Source organism: Halichoerus grypus, chromosome 12 (genome assembly GCF_964656455.1).
Source record: "Halichoerus grypus chromosome 12, mHalGry1.hap1.1, whole genome shotgun sequence".
Lineage (NCBI taxonomy): Eukaryota > Metazoa > Chordata > Mammalia > Carnivora > Phocidae > Halichoerus > Halichoerus grypus.
Genome location: NC_135723.1, coordinates 12881834 through 12908186, shown reverse-complemented (window position 1 = coordinate 12908186; position 26353 = coordinate 12881834). Strand labels below are relative to the sequence as shown.

The 26353-nt window shown below is 36.0% G+C and overlaps 1 protein-coding gene across 14 annotated transcripts in view; it reads left to right on the top strand.

The window, feature by feature from the left end:
• Positions 1–26353, top strand: part of SUGCT (succinyl-CoA:glutarate-CoA transferase) — a 773157-nt gene that overhangs the window by 131841 nt on the left and 614963 nt on the right. For all 14 annotated transcript variants that reach the window (XR_013443062.1, XM_078059977.1, XM_078059983.1 and 11 more), the window contains one exon: positions 14846–14989. Coding sequence is in view for 13 of the 14 variants with exons in the window: in XM_078059977.1 (XP_077916103.1) it covers positions 14846–14989 (144 nt within the window). In the remaining variant the exon portion in view is untranslated. The remainder of the gene's footprint in view (positions 1–14845; positions 14990–26353) is intronic.

The window sequence follows — 26353 nt, the reverse complement described above, 5'->3', positions numbered from 1 at the left end:
TTGCTGAAATATAAGATAAGACTGTGTCCAGAGGAGGTTTGTTAAATGTAGGATTGATTATATGCAGATCTTAGTGGATATGAATGTTGTTTTTCTCAGAAGTTGACTTTTTAGTCGTCTTAAATTTATAATCTTTATAATATTTGTTTTGTCTCCTTTTATGTGATTTGACCAGGGGATTCTTCCATGTGTACTTAGAGAAAATGTGTATTTTATTTTTCTTGGATGGGATGTTTTCTATAAATCTTTTAGAACCATGTATTCTGATTAAGTAAAAAATGTTCTTGTTGAAAAAAACTAACTGAGGGAACTCGTTTAAAATGAAGCCTATCAGAAGGGAGGTGGGTGGGGGATGGCTGAAATAGGTGAGGGGATTAAGAGTACATTTACCGTGATGAGCACTGAGTAATGCTGTGTAGAATCGTTGAATCACTATCTTGTGCATCTGAAACTAATATAACATTGTATGTTACCTATACTGGAATTAAAATAAAAAACTTAATATAAAAAAGAAATACTGACTTTTAGATTTGTTTTTGCTTCTCTCTGATGCAACACAGAAAGCTGTAACACAGAAACTATTCTTGAAGAACAACATGGAAAGAAGCAAAAAAAATTTCCAAATTATTTCTTAGTCCATCTCTTAAAATATCACAATTCCCTAACCATCCATTCCATTTTCTCCCAGTCTTACCCTATTTAAACTCCGGAGGACAGCCAGGCGGGGTGATATTTTGGGCATCTCACTGTGGGAGTTAACTCAAAATGATTTAGATGGATAAGAAAATATTGTAATTGGTATGTTAAACATTTTTGAAATTTGTAATTTTGTCTACTTTTTAATTTGGTGGGCTCCCAATGAGTGGATTTTTCCAATTTTCTGAAAAACATCTGGTTTACATTTTTCACACTGGTAAAATCGTATTTCTCGGTAAATGCATTAGATTGTTTGCAACTCACTTGAATTGCGTTGAACAATCCATCCACATCAGGACTGATTACTTCTACTGCAGTTGTAGAAATAACAAATCACCTCACATCTTTAAAATTTTTGCTCTCTAGGAGCAAAATGGAAAAGGAAAGATGATGGATATTGGAATTAGAATAATGTATGCAGGCAAATGGCAGTGAAAAGAACAGAAGCTTTAGGGTCAGAATTTGAGAGTTCTAGTTCTAGTTGTAGCATTTGCTCTCTATGATTTTGACAAGTTCATGTGTCATCTAAACCCTTCCTTCATAATCTGTAAAATGGAGATAATATTGGTACTTATAGAATTATTGTTCAGAGCTAAATGTAACAGCATATGTTGAAGCATCTTGAAAAGCATGACATATGCAGAAGACCTGAAGGGAGCTTCTTACTGGCTCACCAAATAGAAGATAGTCAAGAATCCAGACCTGGTCATGAATCCTTAAGGAAGACAGTTGAACGCAGTAATGTGGTAGATGCAGTGGACTCAAGGTCACTTGATTTGGGGTCTCAGCCTGACTCAGCTACTAAATGATTTTAACATTTTACAGTATTTAATTAACCTAGCTGTTCCTCAGTTCCTTGTCTATAACAGGGATTGATTACTCCTGATTGTGCAAAGAGTTAGAGACTGGTTTTAAAATGCACTATACAGTGTTATATTCTGTAAGTTTAATACCTCTAAGTTATACTTTTAATGTTTAGAAGTACAAAAAGTTTTAATTTATTACCAGAAAGAAATTCATAATAGGTAATGAAGCGTTCACTAGTGGCCAGAGAACAGCACAAATTGGTTTATTACATTTTCCCTTGAGCTCCCTGTTTGATATGGACTCTCTAATCTTTTCTCCCTTGTCCTCTCAGTTTCTCTTCTTCTTCCTTCTTTCTGGGGTCCCAGTTTGTTGTGATTTTGGCTTCTGACTTGTGCTTTGTCAAGGTTGAGATGGAGGTGTGTGGGTGATGGATGGGTTGGGACTTCAAGTCTTTCGGTTTCTGATGAAGAAAAGTGATCTTCCTGTTCCAGTCTTTAGGTGAAACATCTGAAGATTTTTCTCTTGTTGGTACTGTCCACCCCTAAGAGCCTAGATTTAATGTATTACAGTGGGAACACTATTTTCTCTTTCTTACCGCGTATCTGTTTGCTAGTAAGTAGCGGAGATTGATATCTTAACAACTATACAGTTTCCTGCTTTTCTATCTTCACTGATAAGGGAACTGAACTATTAGATCCTTTCAACTTCTAAAAAGATGTGATTTAGGCTGGAGGCCTCCATAGTGTCAGTGAGGTAGGTAACGATAGATTTTGTTGTGCCTATTTATAGGTGGGAAAGTGAAGGCAGTGAGGAGTTGGATCTATAGCTCTGAGTTCAGTGTTTTAGCCATTACATGGAATTTCCTTCCAAGGGAAATACTGCTTTGTAGACATTTGTGTGTGAATGTCACTATAAGCATATTTTTAGCTTCAATGAGTGGTTTGAGGTAATGCATGTGTTTAGAATAGGAGGTTCAGATGCTGTGTAATTCCAGAGCCCATGAAATGTGAAGGCCGTGACTATAGTGACCACATTCTTGTGCGCTAAAATACTTGTTTGATCTGAATATACCATTTTTTTGTTCTCCATGTTGCCCTTTGTACTAAAGATATTTTCCCTACTAGTTGGGGCTATAAGTCATACTTACAGTGGTTTTCATAATCAAAATACTACTTTCCTATTAAGAAACTTAATTTCCTGTTGATTGTTTTTCCAAATTAATTTAATTTTAACTTCTCTTTTCACCCAATCAGTAGTCAAAGTCTAAGAATTCAAATTTCTAAGTATCTCTGGAGTCAATGCATGCCCTCTTCCTTAATTGAGGTTCACTTTGGCTCTCTCCCTTGGACTATTGCTAAATGTTTCTGATGGGTCTCCTAGCATGACACCAAGTATCTTATAAAAAGTCACATTTGTACATAAAGTGCTTTTATATACCTTTTCTTATTTAATTCTCATACCTACTGATGAGGTAGATTTTATCATTACCTACCTTTGACAATTAGGAAAAAAAATAGAAAGGCTAAGAACCTTCCAGAGGTTACACGGTTAGTAAATGATGGAAGAATTCATATTTCAGAAAATAGGTCACTAAAATATTCATGGGCCCCAAGGTAGAAACAAAATTTTCTGTAAATTACATTAGTATAATGAATGACTCAGTGTGAGATAAAAGTATGACATCTAGACAGATACCTTTAAGGATAATTTTTTTATTTTGGAAATGAAGCCAACTACTTAAAAAAAAGTTTTCACATTTTTGTGGTTTTATGAAGTAATTAGGTTGAGTAATATAACTAAAAAGAAAAATGCTTGTGTGACTTTTCAAATTCATGCCACTTTATTGAACATTTGCCAGAATTGATTTATAGTTTCTTTCGTATTTTTTTTTTAACCAAACAAGGTTTTAAATAATAACTTAGAAAAACACATGATTTTTCTTCCTTGCACCCTTCCTTCCTTTAAAAAATCTATTTGGTAAGCTCTGAAAGTAGTGGGAATAGATATGGAGGAATGAGTGAAAATATTACGCAGTCTTAAATCATGTATGGGAAATAATATTTTTAAAATTCTTAATTTTATACTTTCGGTCACTGTGATGACCTAAATTCCTATACCCTTTACCAATACCCTTACCTATACTCTGTACCCTTCAGCCCATACCCTTTACCATTTTGTAATGTTAACATGTTACAAAACCGTAGTAAAGTGATCAAAACTAAGAAATTAACATTGGTGCAGTACTATTAACTAAACTCCACTTTATTCAGATTTCACTAGTTTTTTTTTTTTTAAACTAATGTTCAGGTTTTACTTTTGAAATGCATGAATGAATGGGGATGAGAGAGTTTAAGAAAACAACATTGGTAACAGTGAGAGTGCAGAAATACATGAATGAATATGAAAAGTAAGTAATTGGGAAGACTTAATTTTTTAAAAGGATTTTATTTATTTATTTATTTAAAAGATTTTATTTATTTATTTGAGAGAGAGAGAGTGAGTGCACAAGCAGGGGGGAGCGGCAGGCAGAGGGAGAAGCAGGCTCCCCACTGAGCAAGGAGCCTAATGCGGGACTTGATCCAACTGAGCCACCCAGCTGCCCCTTTATTTATTTTAGGGAGATATAGAAAGAGAGAAAATGCGCATGTGTGAGTGGGGGGAGGGGTAGAGGGAGAGAGCATCTCAGACTCCCTGCTGAGTGTAGAGCCCTACACAGGCCTTGATCCCAGGACCCTGAGAATATGACCTGAGCTGAAATCAAGAGTCGAACGCTTAACTGACTGAGCCATTCAGATGCCCATGACAATATTTTTAATACATACTTTGTCTTCCCGTTATAATTGTATGTCTTAGTTCTTAAGTAGAGTCTTCCTTTTCTTGTGCCTTTGTTGATGAGAAGCATCCCTGTTTCAGTTTTATAGGAATATCACCACAAGTTGTTCTTACAAAAGGGCTATATTAATTTATTAAAAGAGCTAAGTACATTTAAAGCAGTTTCTAAGTGACCGAGAAAAAAATTATTCTATTACTGATTTCAAGAATTAAAATTTAGTAAAATACAAATATTACTTAATTTCTAAGAGTCTACATATCAGTCTAAATCCATTTCTTCCAATAAATTATGATGGAATTCTAGTGCACATTGCTTAGCAAGGTCTGTTTATTACCTGTTCTTCCCCAAATGTGTTTTGCGGTGTTCTGAGTGATAAATTCCTTTATCTGTTGATATATAGAGATAGTACCACCCCATTTATCCCAGATTTCAGGATGAGAGACACATTGTTTTATATGGTCATGGTAGTAGGGCTGCAGTGGGTCTCCGTGTGTGGAAGGGACCTTTCATACCTTATATATACAGCCCCTGCTCTGATTCTGATTGCACCTGGGAATACTTAGTCACTTCACCGCTGCAGTGTGGTTCTCTGTGGGGTTTCCTGCTCACTAAATGGTATTTTATTTGCACTTCTTTATTTCTCTGGCATGCTGACAATTCTTCGATGACAGGAATATGATTATGAGGGATTTCCAAAGTATGAGCATCACCACCTCTGAATTATACTAGAAAATGAGTGGCACATCTTTTTTTTTTTTTTTTAAGATTTTATTTATTTGTCAGAGAGATAGAGAGAGAGTGCACGCACAAGCAGGGGGAGCGGCAGGCAGAGGAAGAAGCAGGCTCCCCGCTGAGCAGGGAGCCCATTGCAGGACTGGCAGGACTCGATCCCAGTATCCTGGGATCATGACCTGAGCCGAGGGCAGACGCTCAACTGACTGAGTCACTCAGACATCCTTGAGTGGTACATCTTTAGTTATTGTTACCAAACAGCTTTGAATGAAATGTAACTTCCAGAGTTTCCACTAAGTACATGTTCTTTAGCAGGCCTTTAAAAAGACTTTTTAAAAACTTAAATTCTAATTATTTCCCTCTTTTCTGTTTTGTTTCATTATTGTCATTATAATGGTGTTTAGAAAAATAAAACAGCTTTATGGACATATCATTCATGTACCATATAATTCACTCATTTAAGGTGTACAATTCGATGGTTTTATATTCACAGTGGTTTTTATATTCACAGAATTGTGCAGCCATCACCACAATCAATTTAAAACATCTTCATCTCTCTAAAAAGAAACCCCAAACTCATTAGCAGCACCTCCTATATTCCACTTCCTCTCAGCCCCTGGCTCTACTTTTCGTCTCTATGGATTTGCCTATTCTGGACATTTCATGAAAATAGTATCATATCATCTGTGGTCTTTTGGGACTGGCTTCTGTCACTTAGCATAAAGTCAGCATGTATCAGTACTTTATTTCTTTTTATTGCCTAACATATTCCATTGTATGGCTATCCCACACTTCATTTATTTATTGGTTGATGGACATTTGGGTTCCTTCCACTCTTCGGCCATGATGAATAATGCTGCTATGAAAATTTGTGTGTAAGTTTTTTTTGTGAGGAAGTATACTTTCATTCTTTTGGGCATATTCCTGGAAGTAGAATTGCTGGGTCATATGGTAACTTTATGTTTAACCCTTTAAGGAATTGCCAGACTGTTTTCCACGGTGAGCACAGCATTTCCAATCCCACCAGCAGTTTATAAGAATTTTTATTTTTCCATGTCCTTGCTAACACTTGCCATATTTCTCTTTTTCATGACAACTCTTCTAGTATGTGTGATGTGGTATCTCACTGTGGTTTTGATTTGCATTTCTCTGACGACTAATGATCTTGAGCACCTTTTCATGTACTTACTGGTTATTTATATGTCTTCTTCTTCGGAGAAATGTGTGTGTAAACCCTCTGCTCATTTTTAAATCGGGCTGTCTTTTTGTTGTTGGGTTGTAAGCTCATTTTGGTTTTCATTTGCATTTCCCTGATGGCTAATGATGTAGAGCATCTTTTCATGTGCTTATTGGCTATTTGTATATCTTTTTTTGAAAGTGTGTCAATACTACTCATTTTAAAATTGGGTTGTCTTTTTATTTTTGGCTTGTAAGCTCATCGTGGTTTACATTTGCATTTCTCTGATGGCTAGTGATGTTGAGCATCTTTTCCTATGCTTAAAGGCCATTTGTGTATCTTCTTTGGAGAAATGTCTATTCAGATCCTTTGCAAAATGGCTTATTTGCCTTCTTATTATTTGAGCTGTAAATTATTGAGTTTCTTCATAAATTCTAGTTATAAGTTCCTTACCAGATATGTGACTTGAAAAAAACTTTTTTTTTTTAAATAGACAATATACTATATTTGAAACAAGATTGCACTCTTGAATTTTAGAATGTATCAGAATTGCATTATTATTTCATAAATTCTTCTTTTACTTAACATGCTGACATGTCCAGCTATTCCCAGATGTCTGTGTGTGGGTATGTGTGTATGTGTGTGTGCGTGTGTTTTTTTTTTTGGTGTTCAAAAAAAAAGATCCCTGGACCCTGGGATCATGACCTGAGCCGAAGACAGATGCTTAACGACTGAGCCACCCAGGCGCCCCTGATTTGTTTATTGTTACTGTGTGGAAGGACAGTTGATTTTTATATATTGCCTTGTATCTTGCAAACTTGCTGAACTCATTTGTTAGTTCTAAGAGTTTTTTCTTTCTTCCCAGTCTAGATTCCTTTCATTTCTTTTTCTCTCCTAATTGCACTGGCTAAAACCTCCAGTATAATGTTGAATTGAAGTGATGAGAGCAGGCATCCTTCTCTTGTTCTAATATTAGGGGGGGAGCATTCAATTTTTCACATTTACTTATGATGTGACCTGTGTTTTTTTTCACATATGTCCTTCTTGAGTTTGAAGAAGTTCACTTCTTTACCTAGTGTGTTGAATATTTCATCATTAAGGGTATTGGATTTTATCAAATTCTTTATCTGCATCTGTCAAGATGATCATTTTGTGTTTTTCCTTTATTTTAATGATTTGATTGTTATACTGATTGATTTTCAAATATTAAATCAACCTTGTTCCTGAGAAAATTGATCCCAATTACTCATGATATATAATTCTTTTGTATATTGCCAGATTCAGTTTGCTAGTATTTTGTTGAGAATTTGTTTGTGTTCACACTCATTAGAGATATTGGCCTGTATAGTTTTCTTTTCTTTTTTTTTAAAAGATTTTTTTATTTTTTATTAGAGAGAGAGGGAGAATACAAGCAGGGGGAGTGGCAGGTAGAGGGAGAGCGAGAAGCAGGCTCCCTGCTCAGCAGGGAGCCTGACGTGGGGCTTGATCCCAGGACCCTGGAATCATGACCTGGGCCGAAGGCAGCTGCTTAACCGACTGAGCCACCCAGGCGCCCCTATAGTTTTATTTTCTTGTGATGTCTTTGTGTGGCTTGATCTCAGTATATTACTGGCCTCATAGAAGAAGTTGAGAGGTGTTCTTTCCTCTTTTGGTTTTTGGAAGCATTTGCGAAGAATTAATGTTAATTCTTTAAAAGCTTGGTAGATGTATGATTTTACTCATATGTGGAATTTAAGAAACAAAACAATTGAGCAAAGGGAAAAAAAAAAGAGAGAGAGAAGCAAACCAAGAAATAGACTCTTAACTACAGAGAACAAACTGATGGTTACCAGGGGATAGGTGGGTGAGGGGATAGGTTAAATAGGTGATGGGGATTAACGATTGCACTTCTTGTGATGAGCACCTGGTGATGTATGGAAGCGTTGAATCACTGTACTATACACCTGAAACTAATATTACACTGTATGATAACTAACTGGAACTTAAATAAAAACTTTAAAAAATGCTTGGTAGAATTTTCCTAGACTTTTTAAATTTTGTTGGAAGCTTTTTGATTACAAATTCAGTTTCTCTAATTGTCATATATCTATTCAGTTTTTCTATTTATTTGTTAGATTTATTTCTTACTTTTTTTTTAAAGTTTAGGTACAGGGGCGCCTGGGTGGCTCAGTTAAGCATCTGCCTTTGGCTCAGGTCATGATCCCCGGGTCCTGGGATCAAGTCCTGTATTGGGCTCTCTGCTTAGTGGGGAGTCTGCTTCTCTCTTTACCACTCTCCCCTGCTCATGCTCTCTCTCTCTCAAATAAATAAATAAAATCTTAAAAAAAAAGTTCAGGTACAGATTTGTCACTTTTGTTGATCTTTTCAGGGAGCCAACTTTTGTTTTTGGTGATTTTCTCCATTGGGCTACTATTCTCTATTTCATTATTTCCTGTTCTACTCTGTATTACTTCCTTCCTTTTACTTGCTTTGAGTTTAGTTTGCTTTTCTTTTTCCAATGTCTAAAGGGGGAATGCTAGGTTATTGATTTGAAATATTTCTTCTTTTAAAATACAGGTATGTACAGCTATAAATTGCCCTCCAATACTGCTTTAGCTCCATCCCATAAATTTTGGTATGTTGTACCTTTATTTTCATTTATCTTGAAACATTTTCTTTTAAAAGTTTTTTTTATTTGAGTATAGTTGACATACACTGTTACATTAGTTTCAGGTGTACATCATAGTGATTCCACGTGTTTATACATTATGCTATGCTCACCACAGGTGTAACTACCATCTGTCACATTCCTTATGTTGTGCCTTTCATTCCTATGGCTGGAAGCCTATATTTCCCACTCCTCTTCACCCATTTTGCCCCCCTCCCACCTCCCTTCCCTCTAGCAACCATTAGTTTGTTCTCTGTATTTATAAGTCTGATTCTGCTTTTTGTTTGTTAATTCATTTGTTTTGTTTTTTGGATTCCACATATAAGGGAAATCATATGATATTTGTCTTTCTCTGTTTGACTTACTTCATTTAGCATAATACCCTCTAGGTCCAACCATGCTATCTCAAATGGCATGATCTCATTCTTTTTTATGACTATGTAATATTTCAGTGTGCATGCATGCGTGTGTGTGTACGTACACATGTACATACACACCACATCTTCCTTACCCATTTGTCTGCTAATGGACACTTGGGTTGCTTCCATATCTTGGCTATTATAAATAATGCTGCAATAAATATAGGGGTGTATATATCTTTCTGAATTACTGTTTTTGTTTTCTTTGGGTAAATACTGAGTAGTGGAATTATTGGATCATATGGTATTTCTATTCTTATTTTTTTGAGGAAACTTTATACTATTTTCCACAGTATGGAGTGTACCAATTACATTCCCACCAACAGCACACGAAGGTTCCTTTCTCCCTATGTCTTTGTTCACACTTGTTATTTCTTGTCTTTTTGATTTTAGTCATTCTGACAGGTGTAAGGTGATATCTCGTGGTGGTTTTAATTTGTATTTCCCTGATGATTGGTGATGTTGAGCATCTTTTCATGTGTCTGTGGTCCATTTGTATGTTTTCTAAGGAAAAATCTCTATTCAGGTCCTTTGACCATTTTTAATCAGATTATATGTTTTTTTGGTGGTGGGTTGTGTAAATTCTTTCCGTATTTTGGATATGAACCCTTTATTGGATATATCATTTGCAAATATCTTCTCCCATTCATTAGATAGCTTTTTGTTTTGTTGGTGGTTTCTTTTACTGTGCAAAAGCTTTTTATTTTGATGTAGTCCCAATAGTTTATTTTTGCTTTTGTTTCCCTTGTCTTAGGAGACATATCTAGAAAAATTTTGCTGTAGTTGATGTTAGAGAAATTACTGTCTGTGTTCTCCTAGAATTTTTATGGTCTCAGGGCTCACATTTGGGTCTTTAATTTATTTTGAGTTTACTTTTGTGTATGGTATTAGAAAGTGGTCCAGCTTCATTCTATTACATGTAGCTATTTAGTTTTCCCAGCACCATTTATTGAAGAGACTGTCTTTTCCCCATTGTGTATTCTTGGCTCCTTTGTAATAGATTAATTGATCGTATAAGTGTGGGTTCATTTCTGGGGTCTCTATTCTGTTCTATTGATTTATGTGTCTATTTTTGTGCCAGTACCATACTGTTTTGATTCCCACAGCTTTTTTTTTTTTTTTTTTTTAAGATTTTATTTACTTGAGAGAGAGAGAACACGAGTGGATTGAGGGACAGAGGGAGAAGCTGAGCAGGGAGCCCAATGTGGGACTCAATCCTGGACTCTGGGGTCATTACCTGAGCCGAAGGCAGACACTTAATGAATGACTGAGCCACCCAGGTGCCCTGATTATTACAGCTTTGTAGTATAACTTGAAATCTGGAATTGTGATACCTGCAGCTTTGTTTTTCTTTCTCAAGATTTCCTTGAGTATTTGAGGTCTTTTGTGGTTCCATATAAATTTTAGGATTATTTGTTTTATTTTTGTCAAAAAAACACCATTGGTATTTTGATCAGGATTGCATTGAATCTGTAGATTGCTTTGGGTAGTATGCCCATTTTAACATTTATATTAAGTCATCTAATCCATGAGCATGAAATATCTTTCCATTTGTTTCATCTTCAATTTCTTTACTCAATGTTTTTATAGTTTTCAAAGTACAGGTCTTTCACCTCTTTAAGTCTATTCCTAGGTATTTTATTCTTTTTGGTGCAATTGCAAATGAGGTTGTATTCTTAATTTCTCTTTCTACTATTTTGTTATTGGTATATAGAATGCTACTGATTTCTGGGTATTAATTTTGTATCCTGCAATTTTACTGAATTCATTTATTACTGGAGTCTAGGACTTACTTTCTTTCTTTTTTTTTTTGAAGATTTTTTTTTTATTTATTTGACAGTGAGAGAGAGACAGTGAGAGCAGGAACACAAGCAGGGGGAGTGGGAGAGAGAGAAGCAGGCTTTCCGCTGAGCAGGGAGCCCGATGTGGGGCTCGATCCCAGGACCCTGGGATCATGACCTGAGCTGAAGGCAGATGCTTAACGACTGAGCCACCCAGGCACCCCTGGAGTCTAAGACTTTCTATGTATAGTATCATGTCTTTTGCAAATAGGGACAGTTTTAACTTCTTTACCAATATGGATGCCTCTTATTCATCTTAAGGTATTTTCTAATTTCTTATGTGATTTTCTTTGTTACTCATTAGTGTTTTGGGATTATGTTGTTTACTGTCCACATATTTTTGGGTTTCCAAAATATGCCTCTGTTAGTGATTCTAATTTCATTCAGTTGTTACCTGAGAACATATTTTGTATGAACTCACTACTTTTAAATTTATTTTAGCTTGTCTTATGGCCTATGATATTGTCTGTCCTAGAGAATTTTCCATGTCCACTTGAGAAGAATGTGTGTTTTGTTGTTGGATGAAGTGTTTTCTAGATATTAGATATACTTGGTTTATGGTATTCAAATCTTTTCTTTCTTTTTTGATTTTCTATCTAGTTGTTCTTTTTTTTTTTTTAAGTTTATTTTATTATGTTATGTTAGTCACCATACAATACATCATTAGTTTTTGATGTGGTGATCCACGATTCATTGTTTTCATATAACACCCAGTGCTCCATGCAGTACGTGCCCTCCTTAAAACCCACCACTGGGCTAACCCATACCCCCACCCCCCTCCCCTCTAAAACCCTCAGTTTGTTTCTCAGAGTCCATAGTCTCTCATGGTTCATCTCTCCCTCCGATTTCCCCCCACTTCATTTTCCCCTTCCTTCTCCTAATGTCCTCCATGCTATTCCTTATGTTCCAGAAATAAGTGAAACCATATGATAATTGACTTTCTCTGCTTGACCTATTTCACTTAGCATAATCTCCTCCAGTCCCATCCATGTTGATGTAAAAGTTGGGTATTCATCCTTTCTGATGGCTGAGTAATACCACCTTACACCAGTTAGCATGGCAAAAATTGACAGGGCAAGAAACAACAAATGTTGGAGAGGTTGTGGAGAAAGGGGAACCCTCTTACACTGTTGGTGGGAATGCAACTTGGTACAGCCACTTTGGAAAACAGTGTGGAGGTGCCTCAAAAAATTAAAAATAGAGCTACCCTATGACCCAGCAATTGCACTCCTGGGTATTTGCCCCACAGACACGGATGTAGTGAAAAGAAGGGCCATACGCACCCCAATGTTCATAGCAGCAATGTTCCGCAATAGTCAAGCTGTGGAAAGAGCCGAGATGCCCTTCAACAGATGAATGGATAAAGAAGATGTGGTCCATATATACAATAGAATATTACTATCTAGTTGTTCTATTCACTGTTCATATTTGAGTTTGAAACCTCCTTCTAGTATTCCTGATGTGTCTGTTTCTCCTTTCAAATCAGTCACTTTTTGCTTTTTGTTTTTTGGCAGCTCTGTTGTTAGGTGCATATATGCTTATAGTTGTTATATCTTCCTAGTGCAATGATCCCATTTTCTATTTTTATTTTCTCTAGTGACATTTTTTTGGTTTGTTTTAAGATCTATTTCGTCTGGTATTAGTATAGCCACTCCAGCATTCTTATGGCTGTTGTTTGCATGACATATTTTTTCCCATGCTTTCATTTTTTCAGCCTATTTGTATCTTTGAATCTAAAGTGTGTTAGTAAGTTGGTTTCAGTTGGTGTTTCACTGAAATTATTTGGCATAAATTGTCACTTCTAACAGTGATAATGTTGTCTCTAATATATTGATGAGTTAATGTTTGTTTAATGCTTATAATTTCATATTGTTATTCTGGATAATGTAATGATGTTTTTGGAATATTAATCAGATATAGTCTCCCCTTTTCAGGAAGTTTAAATATAAGATAAAGGATTTATTATCTCATTTATTCCTACTGGTCTGAGAAGTAGAGCAGATAAAATATGAGTTTATTCATTTTATAGTGAGAAGATGTGTCTATAAACTTAAATTTGGACTTGTCTCTCATTTTTAACACTATAAATAATCTTAAATCCCAATGACAAATTTAATTTTAAATTTACTGATTCAAGCCACTACAAGTTTTTTCCAATCATAATAGGTAGAAAACAGCCAGAGGTTTCCAATTTTAATTGCTTTATCTTCCTTGAAATTGAGTTGAGAAGCAGAGAAAAAGTTTAGTCATTAAATATTCTCGTTTACTTTCTTTTAACATTATTTACCACTCTCATAAGATGATTGATACAGTTCATGTATGGATTGCAGGAAAGAAAAAACTAGCTTCTGAAAATGATTGAATAACAGCTGGAATTAATGAATAAGGGAGTGATTGAATGAATGTATCAACCAGATGAAATGTAGGCTTTTTTAGGTATTCTGTGTGATGCAAGGATTAACAGAATTCAAGGTAGTGCAAAATAGGAACTCTATGATATAACAATGCCTGATAATAATGTTAATGATAATGTTAGCTAATTTTTATAGGATAGTTATTGTTTGCCAGGCACTGTTCTAATATCTTTACATATAGGTCAAAGATTGGATTGTCAGATCAGACTGACATGAATTGAAAATGTTAATCAGTATTAAGGTTTACTTTTAATTTTAAGGATACAAGGAACCAAAAGGCACAGGAAGAGCAGACAGGGGTCCTGGACATTGAGACAGACCCCCAGATTCTTTCTTTTCACAATAGACAAAACTGTCAATCCCAGAGCAGTAGATATGATCTCTAATGAAGTACGTGGGTTACCTCATACAATAGGGAACATTATAGGCTGTGAAACATTCCATTTTATACTCCAATAATTGCACAGGTGATGTCCCATCCCTTATAAACCTATAGATTTTAGGTTTGTTTTCCATAGTACTTCTAAAACAAGGGTATTCTGCTAAAAGCCTTCTATGGATAAGTACTTTTTTTTTTTTAAGCAAATACCATTAGTATATTTGTCAGTAATTAGCGTGCTTATAAGGAGAATAGACCAGGTCTTCTGCCTTCTTTTTCCTGGGAGAGCCTCCTACCCAACAAGAAAAAAAAAAAAAAGCTCTCTTTCGTTGCCAGTAGATTTACTCATTTAAGTTCAAATTCAATTATTTATTTTTTAGGATAAACAAGGTAAATACATTAAGAAGGAACTTCAGACATGTGTGTTTTTTTTTTTAAGATTTTATTTATTTGACACAGAGAGAGAGAGATAGCGAGAGAGAGAGAGAGAGAGGAAGAGCACAAGCAGGGGGAGCGGCAGGCAGAGGGAGAAGCAGGCTCCCCACTGATCAGGGAGCCCGGTATGGGGCTCGATCCCAGGACCCTAGGATCATGACCTGAGCGGAAGGCAGATGCTTAACTGACTGAGCCACCCATGCGCCCCTAGACATGTTTAAAAATATTTGATATGATTTGATTTGGTTTAGTTTGGTTGGTAGGAGATGGAGTGAAAAATACAGTAAATATAAATATATTCTTACCACCAGCAGATAATCACCATAGCAGCTTGTTGTATTCCTTTTGTGTGTGTGCATGCATATGTCATAAACAATTCTTTCTTCTGTTTGATCTTAGAATATTTGAGAAAAAATAAGGTGGTTTCAATTTTCAATTTTCTCTGTTTTTCTCACCCCAACCCAGGATGGAGACCCAGTTCGTCCAGGAGTGGCCATGACTGATCTCGCTACTGGCCTGTATGCATGTGGAGCCATTATGGCTGGACTGATACACAGATATAAAACGGGGAAAGGACTGTTCATTGATTGTAACCTCCTGTCATCTCAGGTACCAATCCAAGGAACTTTTGAGATTGTGGTGTAAAGACATGTATCTGGGTTTTACTCTTTCATATCAAATCCTATGGTCACATGTGCAAAAAAAAAAACAAAACCAAAAACAGAAAAAACCCACAAACAACAACAGCAAAAACTGTTCTATTTTGGTATACTTAATTATTATTAAGTTAAAATAAACAGACCATGAAGATTTTGTTGTATGTAGACATTGCTGTTGAATTAGAAGTTTAAAGACTATTTATATTAAAATGGGTCTATTATTACTTGTGAGACAGGAGTACATTTGATTCTATTTTATTGTCACATGAGCTCTGTAACTTCTTTTGACCAGGGTTTCTTCACCTGTTTTGTACTATGGATCCTTTGAATAGTCTGGTGAAGGCTATGGACCTTTTTTCAGAATTATGTTTTTAGATGCATAAATTGATATATTTAGGATTGCAAGGGAAGCAAGTTATATTAAAATACAGTTATTTCAATGTAAAAACCAATTTTGTGTTGTAATAACATATATGATTTTTTACTAACACATTAAACCATAAGATCTATTATTGGGCTTAGTGACTATTGCAATTTTGAGGTAATGTTGAACATAAATGATGTTTTAAGATATCTGCAATAGCTAGAATATGATATGAAAATATGGATAATATTTATTGGTGATCAAGCCATAGGTACTACTAATATTCCTATGGTTTGTTGCCTACATTCATAATTGAAGAAAATGCTAAATTTTAGTTAGAAGTTGGATGGACATAAAGATATATTTTTCCATTCAAGTTAATTAGTTCCCAGAATTCTTCCCATGGACTCTAGGTTAAGAACCCCTGGTTTGGATAGTTATTAGTTATGTCATGCTAAATACTAAACTGGTGGAATTAAAAGGTTAACTAACTCTGAAATTGACATTTTGCCTCCTTTTTATTGGAGCAGACCCAGATGCCTATTCAGAATAGATAATTCTTCAGGAATAGAAAAAAAGAAAATACCAAATTTGTGCAAGGAGATACTTTACTATGGGAAAAATTACTTTATAGATGGAGACCTCAGTTAGGAATTTCAGATTTAAATGGCATACATGGGAGACTAGTAAACTTGGAAAACTGCTTTGGAGATTTGTTCTCGTAGACAAAATTAAGGAGTTGTCTAGGGTAAAAAAAAAAACCATCAAAATGGTTAAAGGTAAAATACTACATATGGGGTTTCAACATTAGCTTTGAGTCACAGTGAGCATTTTAGTGGTTATATAAAAGGGTAAAATAATTCTCTCCAAATGAATGAACTGTCTTCTAAATAGAGAAACACAGATGTTAGTTATGGGAAGAAGCTGAAAGCCTTTTCTTCCCTCCTCTAATTTTATAGCTGTAAGGAACCTGAGGTAGGGTAAGTGAATGGCTACAAGTTACACATTCCTTAAGGATGGAAGCTAGGAAGATTTCAGGGGGTTTGACCTGTGCAATCACAGAGGGTTCTAAGCTTAGTTTAAATGCTCTGTTATCACTGCCTTGAAATTCTTAATTATTTTTGAATGAGAGGCCCTACATTTTTTTCACTTTGCACCAGTACTTGCAAATTATGTGACCGGTCCTGGATTTGGGACTCTATTTAAGTCTCCTGATCTTTACCTAGTCTGCTTTACTTATATGTCAATGATTAATTAGCTTTGGAAGAAATTTTCTTGTAGCGTTTGGTAGAGTTTAATTCTCTTCCGGCTCCTAACACAATGATTCATGATGTGGAGGTGTGTGGTTCCCTGGGGATGAGAGTAGAGGGGGATGGTATCACTGGTGGGGCTGTTTCAAAGTGAGGGTACAGGAAATACAAATGCATGCATGCATGCTCACATACATGCTTTCTAGTCATTCTGGGTATGTGTCTGTGTTTGTTGTTCATGTTGTCCCCTGAGCCTATAAGTCCCATGAATGCAGGAATGTTTGTTTCTGCTTACAGTGGTATCCTCAAAATGCAGCCTAGTATTTGTCAAATAGTGGGCTCTCCCAGTCTTTTGAGATCAATAGGATGCCCACTGTTAGCAATGTGTATGTCTCATGGCCCTTAGGTTTGCTAGGAAAGGTTAGAAAAAGGTAGAAAACCATGGAGTTAGGATAAGCACTTGATAAACAACTAATGATGAGATGATTTGCTTTCAGCAAACCTGGTAGCAGTGTTTTAGTCTATTTGCTGTAGCTAATCTAGTTAAAGGTTGCTAAAGTTATTAGTGTGATTAAGACTCATTAGCTACTTTTTTTTTAATTGAGGTAAAACTGACATGAAACATTATATTAGTTTCAGATGGATAACATAATGATTTGATATTTGTATATATTGCAAAATGATCACCACAATAAGTTTGGTTAACATCCATCATGATACATAGTTGTGATCTTCTTTTCCCATGAGGAGAACTTTTGCAATCTACTCTCTTAGCAGCTTTCAAATATGCAGTACAGTATTATTAGCTATAGTCACCATGCTGTACATTACATCCCTGTGACTTACTTATTTTATAACTGGAAATTTGTACCATTTGACGCCCTTCACCTATTTTACCAGCCCTTTGCCTCTTGCAACCACCAATCTGTTCTCTGTATCTATGAGTTCAGTTTTTTTTTTTTTTAGGTAAAAAAAAAATTTCTTCTAGATTCCACATATAAGCAAGATTGTATTGTATCTGTCTTTCTCTGACTGGCTTATTTTACTTAGCATAATGCCCTCAGGGTCCATCCATGTTGTTACAGATGGTGGGATTTCCTCCTTTTTTTGATGGCTGAATAACATTCCATTGTGTGTATATATGTACAACATTTTTTTATCCATTCATCCATTGACGAACACTTAGATTGTTTCCATATCTTGGCTATTGTCATTACCTTTTAACAATAAAAATCAATTAAGTCTTATTTTAGAGCTATGGATTTTCAGATCTACTATTTTATATGATCTCCATAATAATCACTTGAGGTAGGTAGGGCAGGAGTTTTTTTAAAGATTTTATTTATTTATTTATTTGAGAGAGAGCACAAGAGCTGGAGTGGGGTGAAGGGCAGAGGGGGAGGGAGCGGGAAAGAATCCCAAGCAGACTCCACGCTGAGTGCAAGTCTGGGCTCTGTCTCACAACCCAAAGATCATGACCTGAGCTGAAACCAAGAGTTCAATGCTCAACTGGCACCCAGGCGGATGGGGCAGGAATTTTTATTCCTATTTTACTTACAAAGAAACTGAAGCTAGGAAATGTTGATCTGCTTGACCAACAGAGTCACAGCGAGAATTCTGGTTTCTGATATCCTGACTGGTTCTCTTTTCCCTATGTGATAAAGACAAAAGCTTTGGCACTGAGGGACAGGCAAGATCCAGCTTTCCTGTGGTGAAGTGCCAGGGGAGAAGGCAAATTTAGTAAGAGGCAGAGGAAGCAAAAGACCCCCCAGTAACAAGGGAACACAGAGCAGGACTGGCCCCTCGTGCCCCACGTTGCATGCCAAGAGTCAGAATAAGACAGTGCGACACAGTGGGCCCCTCTGAAGCATTATCTAATCACGTTCAGGTCCAGTGAGTGAAAACTGCCATGGAATTTAACCTGATGGACAAGTGTTTCTGTTGAAATACGAGAATTTTGAGAAAGAGAACATTTGGAGTGGGTTTTTTATGAGCTCTGGTCAGCTGAGGACTCACTGTGTCCCAGGCGCTGTGGTAGCTCGGTTGGAGTGAGAGGTGACACATCTGTTCGAGGCTTCATACCAGAGGTGGTGGTGTCATGCAGGAGAGCTGGAGGTGACGCATGTCGTTCTCTGTAGCATAGGGTCTTAGAACGCAGCTGGGCCAAGAGTATTAAGGGCCTCCTATGTCATGCTTAGGAATCTGGATTTTAACCGCTTAAGGCCTCTGTTTCTTTATCTAGCAATTCTGTTGGTGATGGTCTTTTCAACCAAAGACACTGTCTCCTTGGATACATGCTATTGTTCCCACAAGCAGAATAGCCTCTGAGCTATGAATAGTGCTAGAGCTTCAAAGGGCAGACAATAGTTTATGTTGAAGCCAGTCTGAAGTGCAAGGCAGTGGGTGATAAGATTTTCTTTTTTTTAAAGATTTTATTTATTTGAGTGAGAGAGAGAGGTCGCGAGCAGGGGGGAAGGGTAGAGGGAGAAGCAGGCTTTCCACGGAGCAGGGAGCCCTATGTGGGGCTCGATGCCGGGACCCTGGGATCATGACCTGAGCTGAAGGCAGACGCTTAATGACTGAGCCACCCAGGAACTTAATAAGACCATTTTCATTCTCTTCACCCACTGCCGCCCAAGCTCTGTTCATCTCTTTTTGCCTCTACCCTATTTCTTGACTCTGTGTTACTTCTTTTCTTCTCATCTCATATGTGCTTTTTGAGCCTTGGGCATCTCTTTTCTCTGTTTGTCTTTTTCCCACTTGTCTTTCTTTACTTTTCACTCCTATCCTGCACTGTCTGCCTTTTCCAAGTCCCTTTTCCTCCATCTTTTATTATGTGGAGCTATTGTTGAAGCCGTTCTGGTACCAGATCTTACATCTTTATACTGTACCATGAAGGAAACTTACAGAATCTTTTAGCAGTTTCCCTGGAAGAAAAAGGAAGACCTTTTTTGTAGAAGGCCCAGAAAACAAGACCATATATTTCACTGGGTTAAGTGACCATTCCAGAACCAATTAATGAGGGCTAAAAAATATGTTATTTGGCTTAAGCTGTTCTGTGTACTACGGATGGGGTTAACTCCATCCAAACCATATGACTATAACTGGGGAGATGTGATTCCTCCAAAGAATGGTGTGGTTATTTTTTGGCCAGAGGCAGGGGAAATTGATGTTGGGGGGCCAATCAACATTATACTAACAATACTGGGTTGTTTTGAGAATCTAATGCCACTAAAGAATGTGAAAAATTCTTTGTAAATTGGAAAGTTTCTGACGACTAGCATTAATTTTATTAGGTTACTGAAAAAATATTTTGCAGTGTTAGAAATGTGCTGAGATTAAAAAGGTAGTTGTTGATATAATTATTATAACTTTTCATAATAGGGAAATCTTGACTAATTTAGTCTTTCAATTTAAGATAACATTTATAGATTCTAGATCAAAATACCAAACCACAGAATGATTAAACTCTGCTTTATGTAAATGCAGAGTGCTATTTCTAGGTACTTTTCAAAGTAATATAATAGGAAACTTCACCTTTTAAAAAATGTGTTCATTTTCTTTTTTTTGTATAAATGTTCACCTGCATTGAGCAGATAACATTTGAACTTAATTTCAGCTGCCTGGAAAATGACTGAGATTTCATGCAGTGGGCAAAAAACATACTTTTCCACTCATTTTGATTGCATTACATAGGATGACGAATGATTATAACATTCAGTATCAGTTGCTAAAAATGAAATTTTGTACTCCTTCTCTTAAAAGTGATCTAGTGTACAATTACACAAATTGCACTTGATTTGAATAGTAGTTAATTATTAACTCGGAGTTGATTGTCTCAACCACAACAAAACCATTTCATTGTAGAGACACGACAGTTGCCGGGATGTGGTTTACAAGTGGGCACCAAATTTTTCGTAGTTTCAAGGCTATGAACTTTTAACCCTTGTCATAAAATTCTTTGATTTTTTTTTTTTAGTCTTAATATGATTTAAAGTTGTCAACTGAAGATTGTCTAACGTCAGCATCTAAACAGTATTCTTTAGATGATATTGGTAAATAACAAGGAAGTGGGTTTGGATGTGGTTCCAATTATTCTGTTGCTCTTATTCTTCTATTGTGGCTTACAGAAATATCTTTGGGAAGTTTTAATATCCTTCCTGTACTTAATTGTAACCAGGCTCCCCTAATTACTACGACAGTGAGTCTTTTTAGCACCAAACTTCCATAATTATTTTCACATATAGAATGTTTTGGCATTTTTGATGTCATTATTCTTTCTCCAAGTTTGTAATACTGTTCATATTTAGGGTAGATAAAATTTCAGCTATCATTATTGTAGCACACTTCTGTGGATAAATTTCTGAATTTCAAACAAGTATAGTAATCTGAAATTCATCTTTTTGTGTCTTTAGATACCTGTGTTTCTGCTTTTCTTTTTTTATCCTATGTCTTTTTTAAAAACAGCTTTAGTGAGGTGTATTTTTTAAAAAAGATTTTTATTTATTTATTTTTTGAGAGAGAGTGATAGAGCACAAGTAGAGTGAGGGATGGAGGGAGAGGGAGAAGCAGACTCCCCACTGAGCGGGGAGCCTGACTCGGGACTCGATCCCAGGACCCTGAGATCACGACCTGAGCTGAAGGCAGATGCTTAACTGAGCCACCCAAGCGACCTAGTGAGGTATGTTTTGCACATCATAACATTCACCCTGTCTCAAGGGACCATTTAATAATTTCTAGTACAGTTCATGAGTTATGCAACCATTACCACAAATCAGGTTTTGAAATAAATACTCATACAGTCACTTCTGGTCTGGGTTGTACCCATGAGGCTAGAAAGGACCAGTTTTTAGTGGGGAAGGATGTAGGGCTGGGTTGACTCAGAATTCAGGGCCCATTATGATTCTGTGGGCCTTAGATGATTTTACCTTTGTGGATCCTTTGCTCCATAAAAATACTAAGAACTGTAGCTGCATTGGTATAAAGATGAATATAATTCATTATTATGTATTAATTATTATTGTGTTAATTTTTTTTTCTCATTTTGAAATTAAAATTAAAACATTTTGTGTCCTTCTGAAGTATGGTGAGCACTATGCCTAATTGATAAGTCAGCTCTGGAAGAATTCCCTTAGGAATAGTGTGTAAATGTGCCAGATTTGTGAGGAAAGAAATAATGTATCCAGGAAGGAAGTGAAGGTTGGAAGTTGAGATCATGCTGAAGGGTGACAGAGGATGGGAAGGGAGAAAAGCAGTAGCCTATGACCAGGGAAGCATGGAGCAGGGAGAGGAAAAAAGAGGAGCTCATATCAGAAAGCTTAAGAAATCAGAGAACTGTGAGTTTGCATTTGAACCTCCCTTTTTTGACAAGCCTGATGCATTCCTGCCATGAAGGCCCATGTCAGCCTGATCGTCCTTCGTTACTTGAGGCCAATTTTTAATCCTTGTCCAGTTTCCATTCTTTAACTGGCATTCTCCCTAAGGCCTCCCACTGCTTTATTAAGTGCAGGGGGTACAAATAGATATTAACATTTCTGATATCAAGATGAATAATTAGGTAAAGGTAAAGACACACCCAAAAGTGAAAAATCAGATAACTTCCAAAGAAAATAAGAATTTTAGATAATCTATTATTTTATGTTATTATTTTATACTATTGGTTGGATTGAATACAAGTTGGCTGCAATATAAAACATTTTTTTTTTTTTTAAAGAAAATCCAGTGAAATATAAGTGTGTTGGGAGGATGCTCTGGTTTTGTGTAACTGAAATCCTTAGTTATAGTCATTGGCATTGCATATTTTTATATGACATGAACCATAGTGAGGGAAACCAGAGCTTTTAAATTATAATAATTGATAATTACTAGTAGGAGAGTATCTCAAAGGAGAAAAGAATAAAACAGGACAAATTTCATTGTGATCTAGTTTAATTCTCTTATTAGATACTTTAAAACAATTTGGTCCTTTCAAAACTTTTTGAAAAACAGAAACATAATTAAGATCAAGATATAAAAGAGTCGAGGAGAAAGGTCCATTGATGTTGACAAATATTCACCAAATTTAGATTTTGTCTTCGCAGAATCTTGTAGAATAATGAATTTAATGGACTGTTCCTAAAGGTGGGTTTAACAGTATTAGAATCACCTATATTCTCTGTTATTAGAGTTGGAACAATTTGTTTTTGTTGCTAAGTTAAATGATTCTACCTTCATCCTTGTACATTCTAGGATTGGAAAATTTTATGTAGAATAAAATGTTGTGATCATATCCTCTGTGTTGGCTAATTAATAGTGGCTCTATACCTGCCATAAGTTATGGACCCACCGATTCCTAGGGGAACATGTCTATTTGGCCCCAACTATTATGCCATCATTGTAGCTAAAGGATAAGTAAACCACTAACATTAAGCATGGTGGCTGAGATTTAATTTCTAGGAAAATCACTTTAGTTCTTTACAGAATGTATATGAAGTATAATGGGGAATATTTTTTTATAGCCTTAGAGTCATTGTATACCAGCAATATATAATTTTTAAGGTTTTTTTTTTTTTTTTTTTGTAGCCTAGAGTTGTTATATACCAGGAGTATATAATAAAATCTTGATTGGCCCAAGCACTTAGCAATTTGGATATTCTGGTTGATTTCATTTTCTAGATGACTGAAGGCTAAAAGGAAAGTACTTTGGTTTCAACCATTTTCGTAGGAAATCTTCTAAAATGCTTTAATTTACCTTTCTGTTGTGGTAAATGCCATATACTAAATATATTTTCACCTTAAAAGTTATTATACACATCTCTTTTTTAACCTATTGATACTCCCTTTAGGCAGTAAGAAGTGAAGTTGAATCTGCACTAACAGAATCTATTTGTCACCCATCCATCCACCCACCCATCCATCCACGCATCCCTGTTTCTCATCTACTATATGCCAGAGTATACAATAAATGATAAGTAAGCCAGCAAGTGCCCTGCCATATCGAATTTACATTGTCACTGAAGATGTAGATAAAAAACAAGTAATAAGTGATACATTTGCAGAAAGAAATAGTGTAATAAAGATAACAGGGGCATTTCTGTTAGCCATGGCAAGATTATTCCAGAGAGATGAAACAATAAATGCAAAGGCCTGTAGCAGGACAAGACTTGGCATCCTCTAGGAACTGACAAAAGGTTGATGTAACTGCCTGAAAGACATCCCTTCAGGTTGACACTGGCACTAAATCTGGCCATTTATTAATAATCATATGAAGAATAAACATGGGTTGTGACATTTAAATAATAACCTGATAATCTATAGTTAGTAGGCCCATTAGAAGTTAGGAGTCAGTAACACTCTTTTTTTAGTGGGGAAGGAATTTATTGGCAGGGCACTAGGTCAAGCCTAGAGGGTAAGAGCTGAGTTCTGGTGCTGTTGTAGAGGAATGATGGTAGAAACAACACAGGACTGCAAACAGCTTTAATCTTTTTTGCTACTTGGCTGACTGGAGACCAGTATTGAGAAGATTGAGACCGGACTGTTGTGATTACCAACAACAGTGCCTGCCGAGGTGCAACACTGGGAAAGTGCCATCAGCTTGCTGACCGTGGAGCAGACACTGTATTATATAGGCTGTTTGTATTCTCCAAAGTTGAATTATTGAGAAGGTCTTTAACAACATAGTAAAGCTTATATAATGTTGACTTTATACTAGACACTGTTCTAAGCACATTGCATATATAAAATAATTTATTTCCTCTATGGCTCTCTTGTTCCCATTTTACTGAGGAGGAAACAGAGGCACAGAATAATAATGTAACTTGCCCTGTGTCACAGCCATGTACTAAGTGGTAGAGCTAGAACCTGAACTCGGTCTGGATCCAGAGACTGCTATACTTTTACTCTCAAGTGTATAAGGCCCTCCCAGTATTCACTAATTTATTTATGGACTTACATATTTAAATGTCCAATGCTAGGAATATAATATTATGGTGAATAGGGATGTTTGGGAATATGTTTTAGCTATTCCAAAGGGTATACAAAGATAATAAATCTTGACCTGTCTTTTGGGAGGATGATTTTATTTTTAAAAAATTTTTTTAAAGATTTTATTTTATTTATTTGAGAGAAAGAGTGAGAGAGAGAGCACAAGAGGGGGTAGGGTCAGAGGGAGAAGCAGACTCCCCGCTGAGCAGGGAGCCCGATGCGGGACTCGATTCAGGGTCTCCGGGATCATGACCTGAGCCGAAGGCAGTTGCCCAACGAGCTGAGCCACGCAGGCACCCAGGAGACTGATTTTAATAAGTACAGTGATCAGCACTGAGCAATAGAACTTAACATGATTGCATATTGATCTCATATCTTGCAACCTTGCTGGGCTTATTTTTCTAGTTCTAAGTGTATTTTAGTGTATACTATAGGATTTTCCATATACAAGACCACATCATCTGTGAATAGAGAGAGTTTTACTTTTTCCTTTTCAAAATGGATGCCTCTGATTTCTTTTTCTTGCCTAATTTGCCTGGGTAGAAAGAACCCCAGTACAATGCTGAATAGAAGTGGCATGCACGCAGCCTTTTCTTTTTCTTTACGCAGCCTTTTCTTTTTCTTTATTTCAGAGCGAAGCATTACCAGTATGTATGAGGTGAGCTGTGTTGTTTTCACCGTTGCTCTTTAACAGGTTGAGGAATTTCCCTTTGTTCTTGGTTTGCTGAATGTTTTTATCACAAAAGGTGTTAGATTTTGGCAAATACTATTTCTGCAACTATTAAGATCATGATTTGCCTTGCATCACTCATCCTATTAATATGTTATTTGATATTGATTGGTTTGCATTGATTTTTGTATATTGAACCAATTTTGCAATCCTGGGAAAAATCTCACTTGGTCACGTTGTCTAATCTTGTGTATATGTTGCTGTATTCTGTTTGCTAGTGTATTGCTAAGGATTTTGGGGTCTATTAAAAAGGAGAATTAGTCTGTAATTTTCTTCTTCTGGATGTTTTTTCTGTTTTTGGTTATCAGGTATAACTCAAGAATGAGTTGTTCCCTTCTCTCTTAGTTTTTGGAAGAGTTTGTGAAGAATTGGCATTAATTTTTCTTTGTTTGGTAGAATTCATCAGAAAAGCCAAAAAAAGCCTGGATTTTTAATTTATTTTTTTTTGTAAGTTTTATGAGTACTAATTCTCTATTTGTTATATATTTATTTAGTTTTTCTATCATTTAGTCAGTTTCAGTAATTTGTGTCTTTGTAGGAGCTTGTCATTTTATTTAGGTTACTTAACTTACTGACATATGATTGTTTATAGTATTTTCATATAATCCTTTTTACTTCTGTAAGGTTAGTAGACAAGCTTACTCTTTTATTCCTGATTTTAGTAACTTGAGTCTTCTCTCTTTTTTTCCCCTCAGTCTCCCTTCAGATTTGTTAATTTTGATGATCTTTCCAATGAACTAACTTTAGATTTCATTTGTTTTCTCTGTTGGTGTTGTCCATTCTATTTATTTCTGCTCTTTATTATTTCCTTCCTTTTGCTAATTTTGGGTTTGGTTTGCTTTTCTTTTTTTGGTGTCTTGTGGTGGAATGTTAAGTTATTGATTTGAGGTCTTTTATTTTTAAATATTGGCGGTTTCAGCTGTAAATTTCCCTCTAAGAACTGTTTTACCTTCATCTTGTAAGTTCTGGTATGTTGTGTTTTCCTTTTCCATTATCTCAAATTACTTT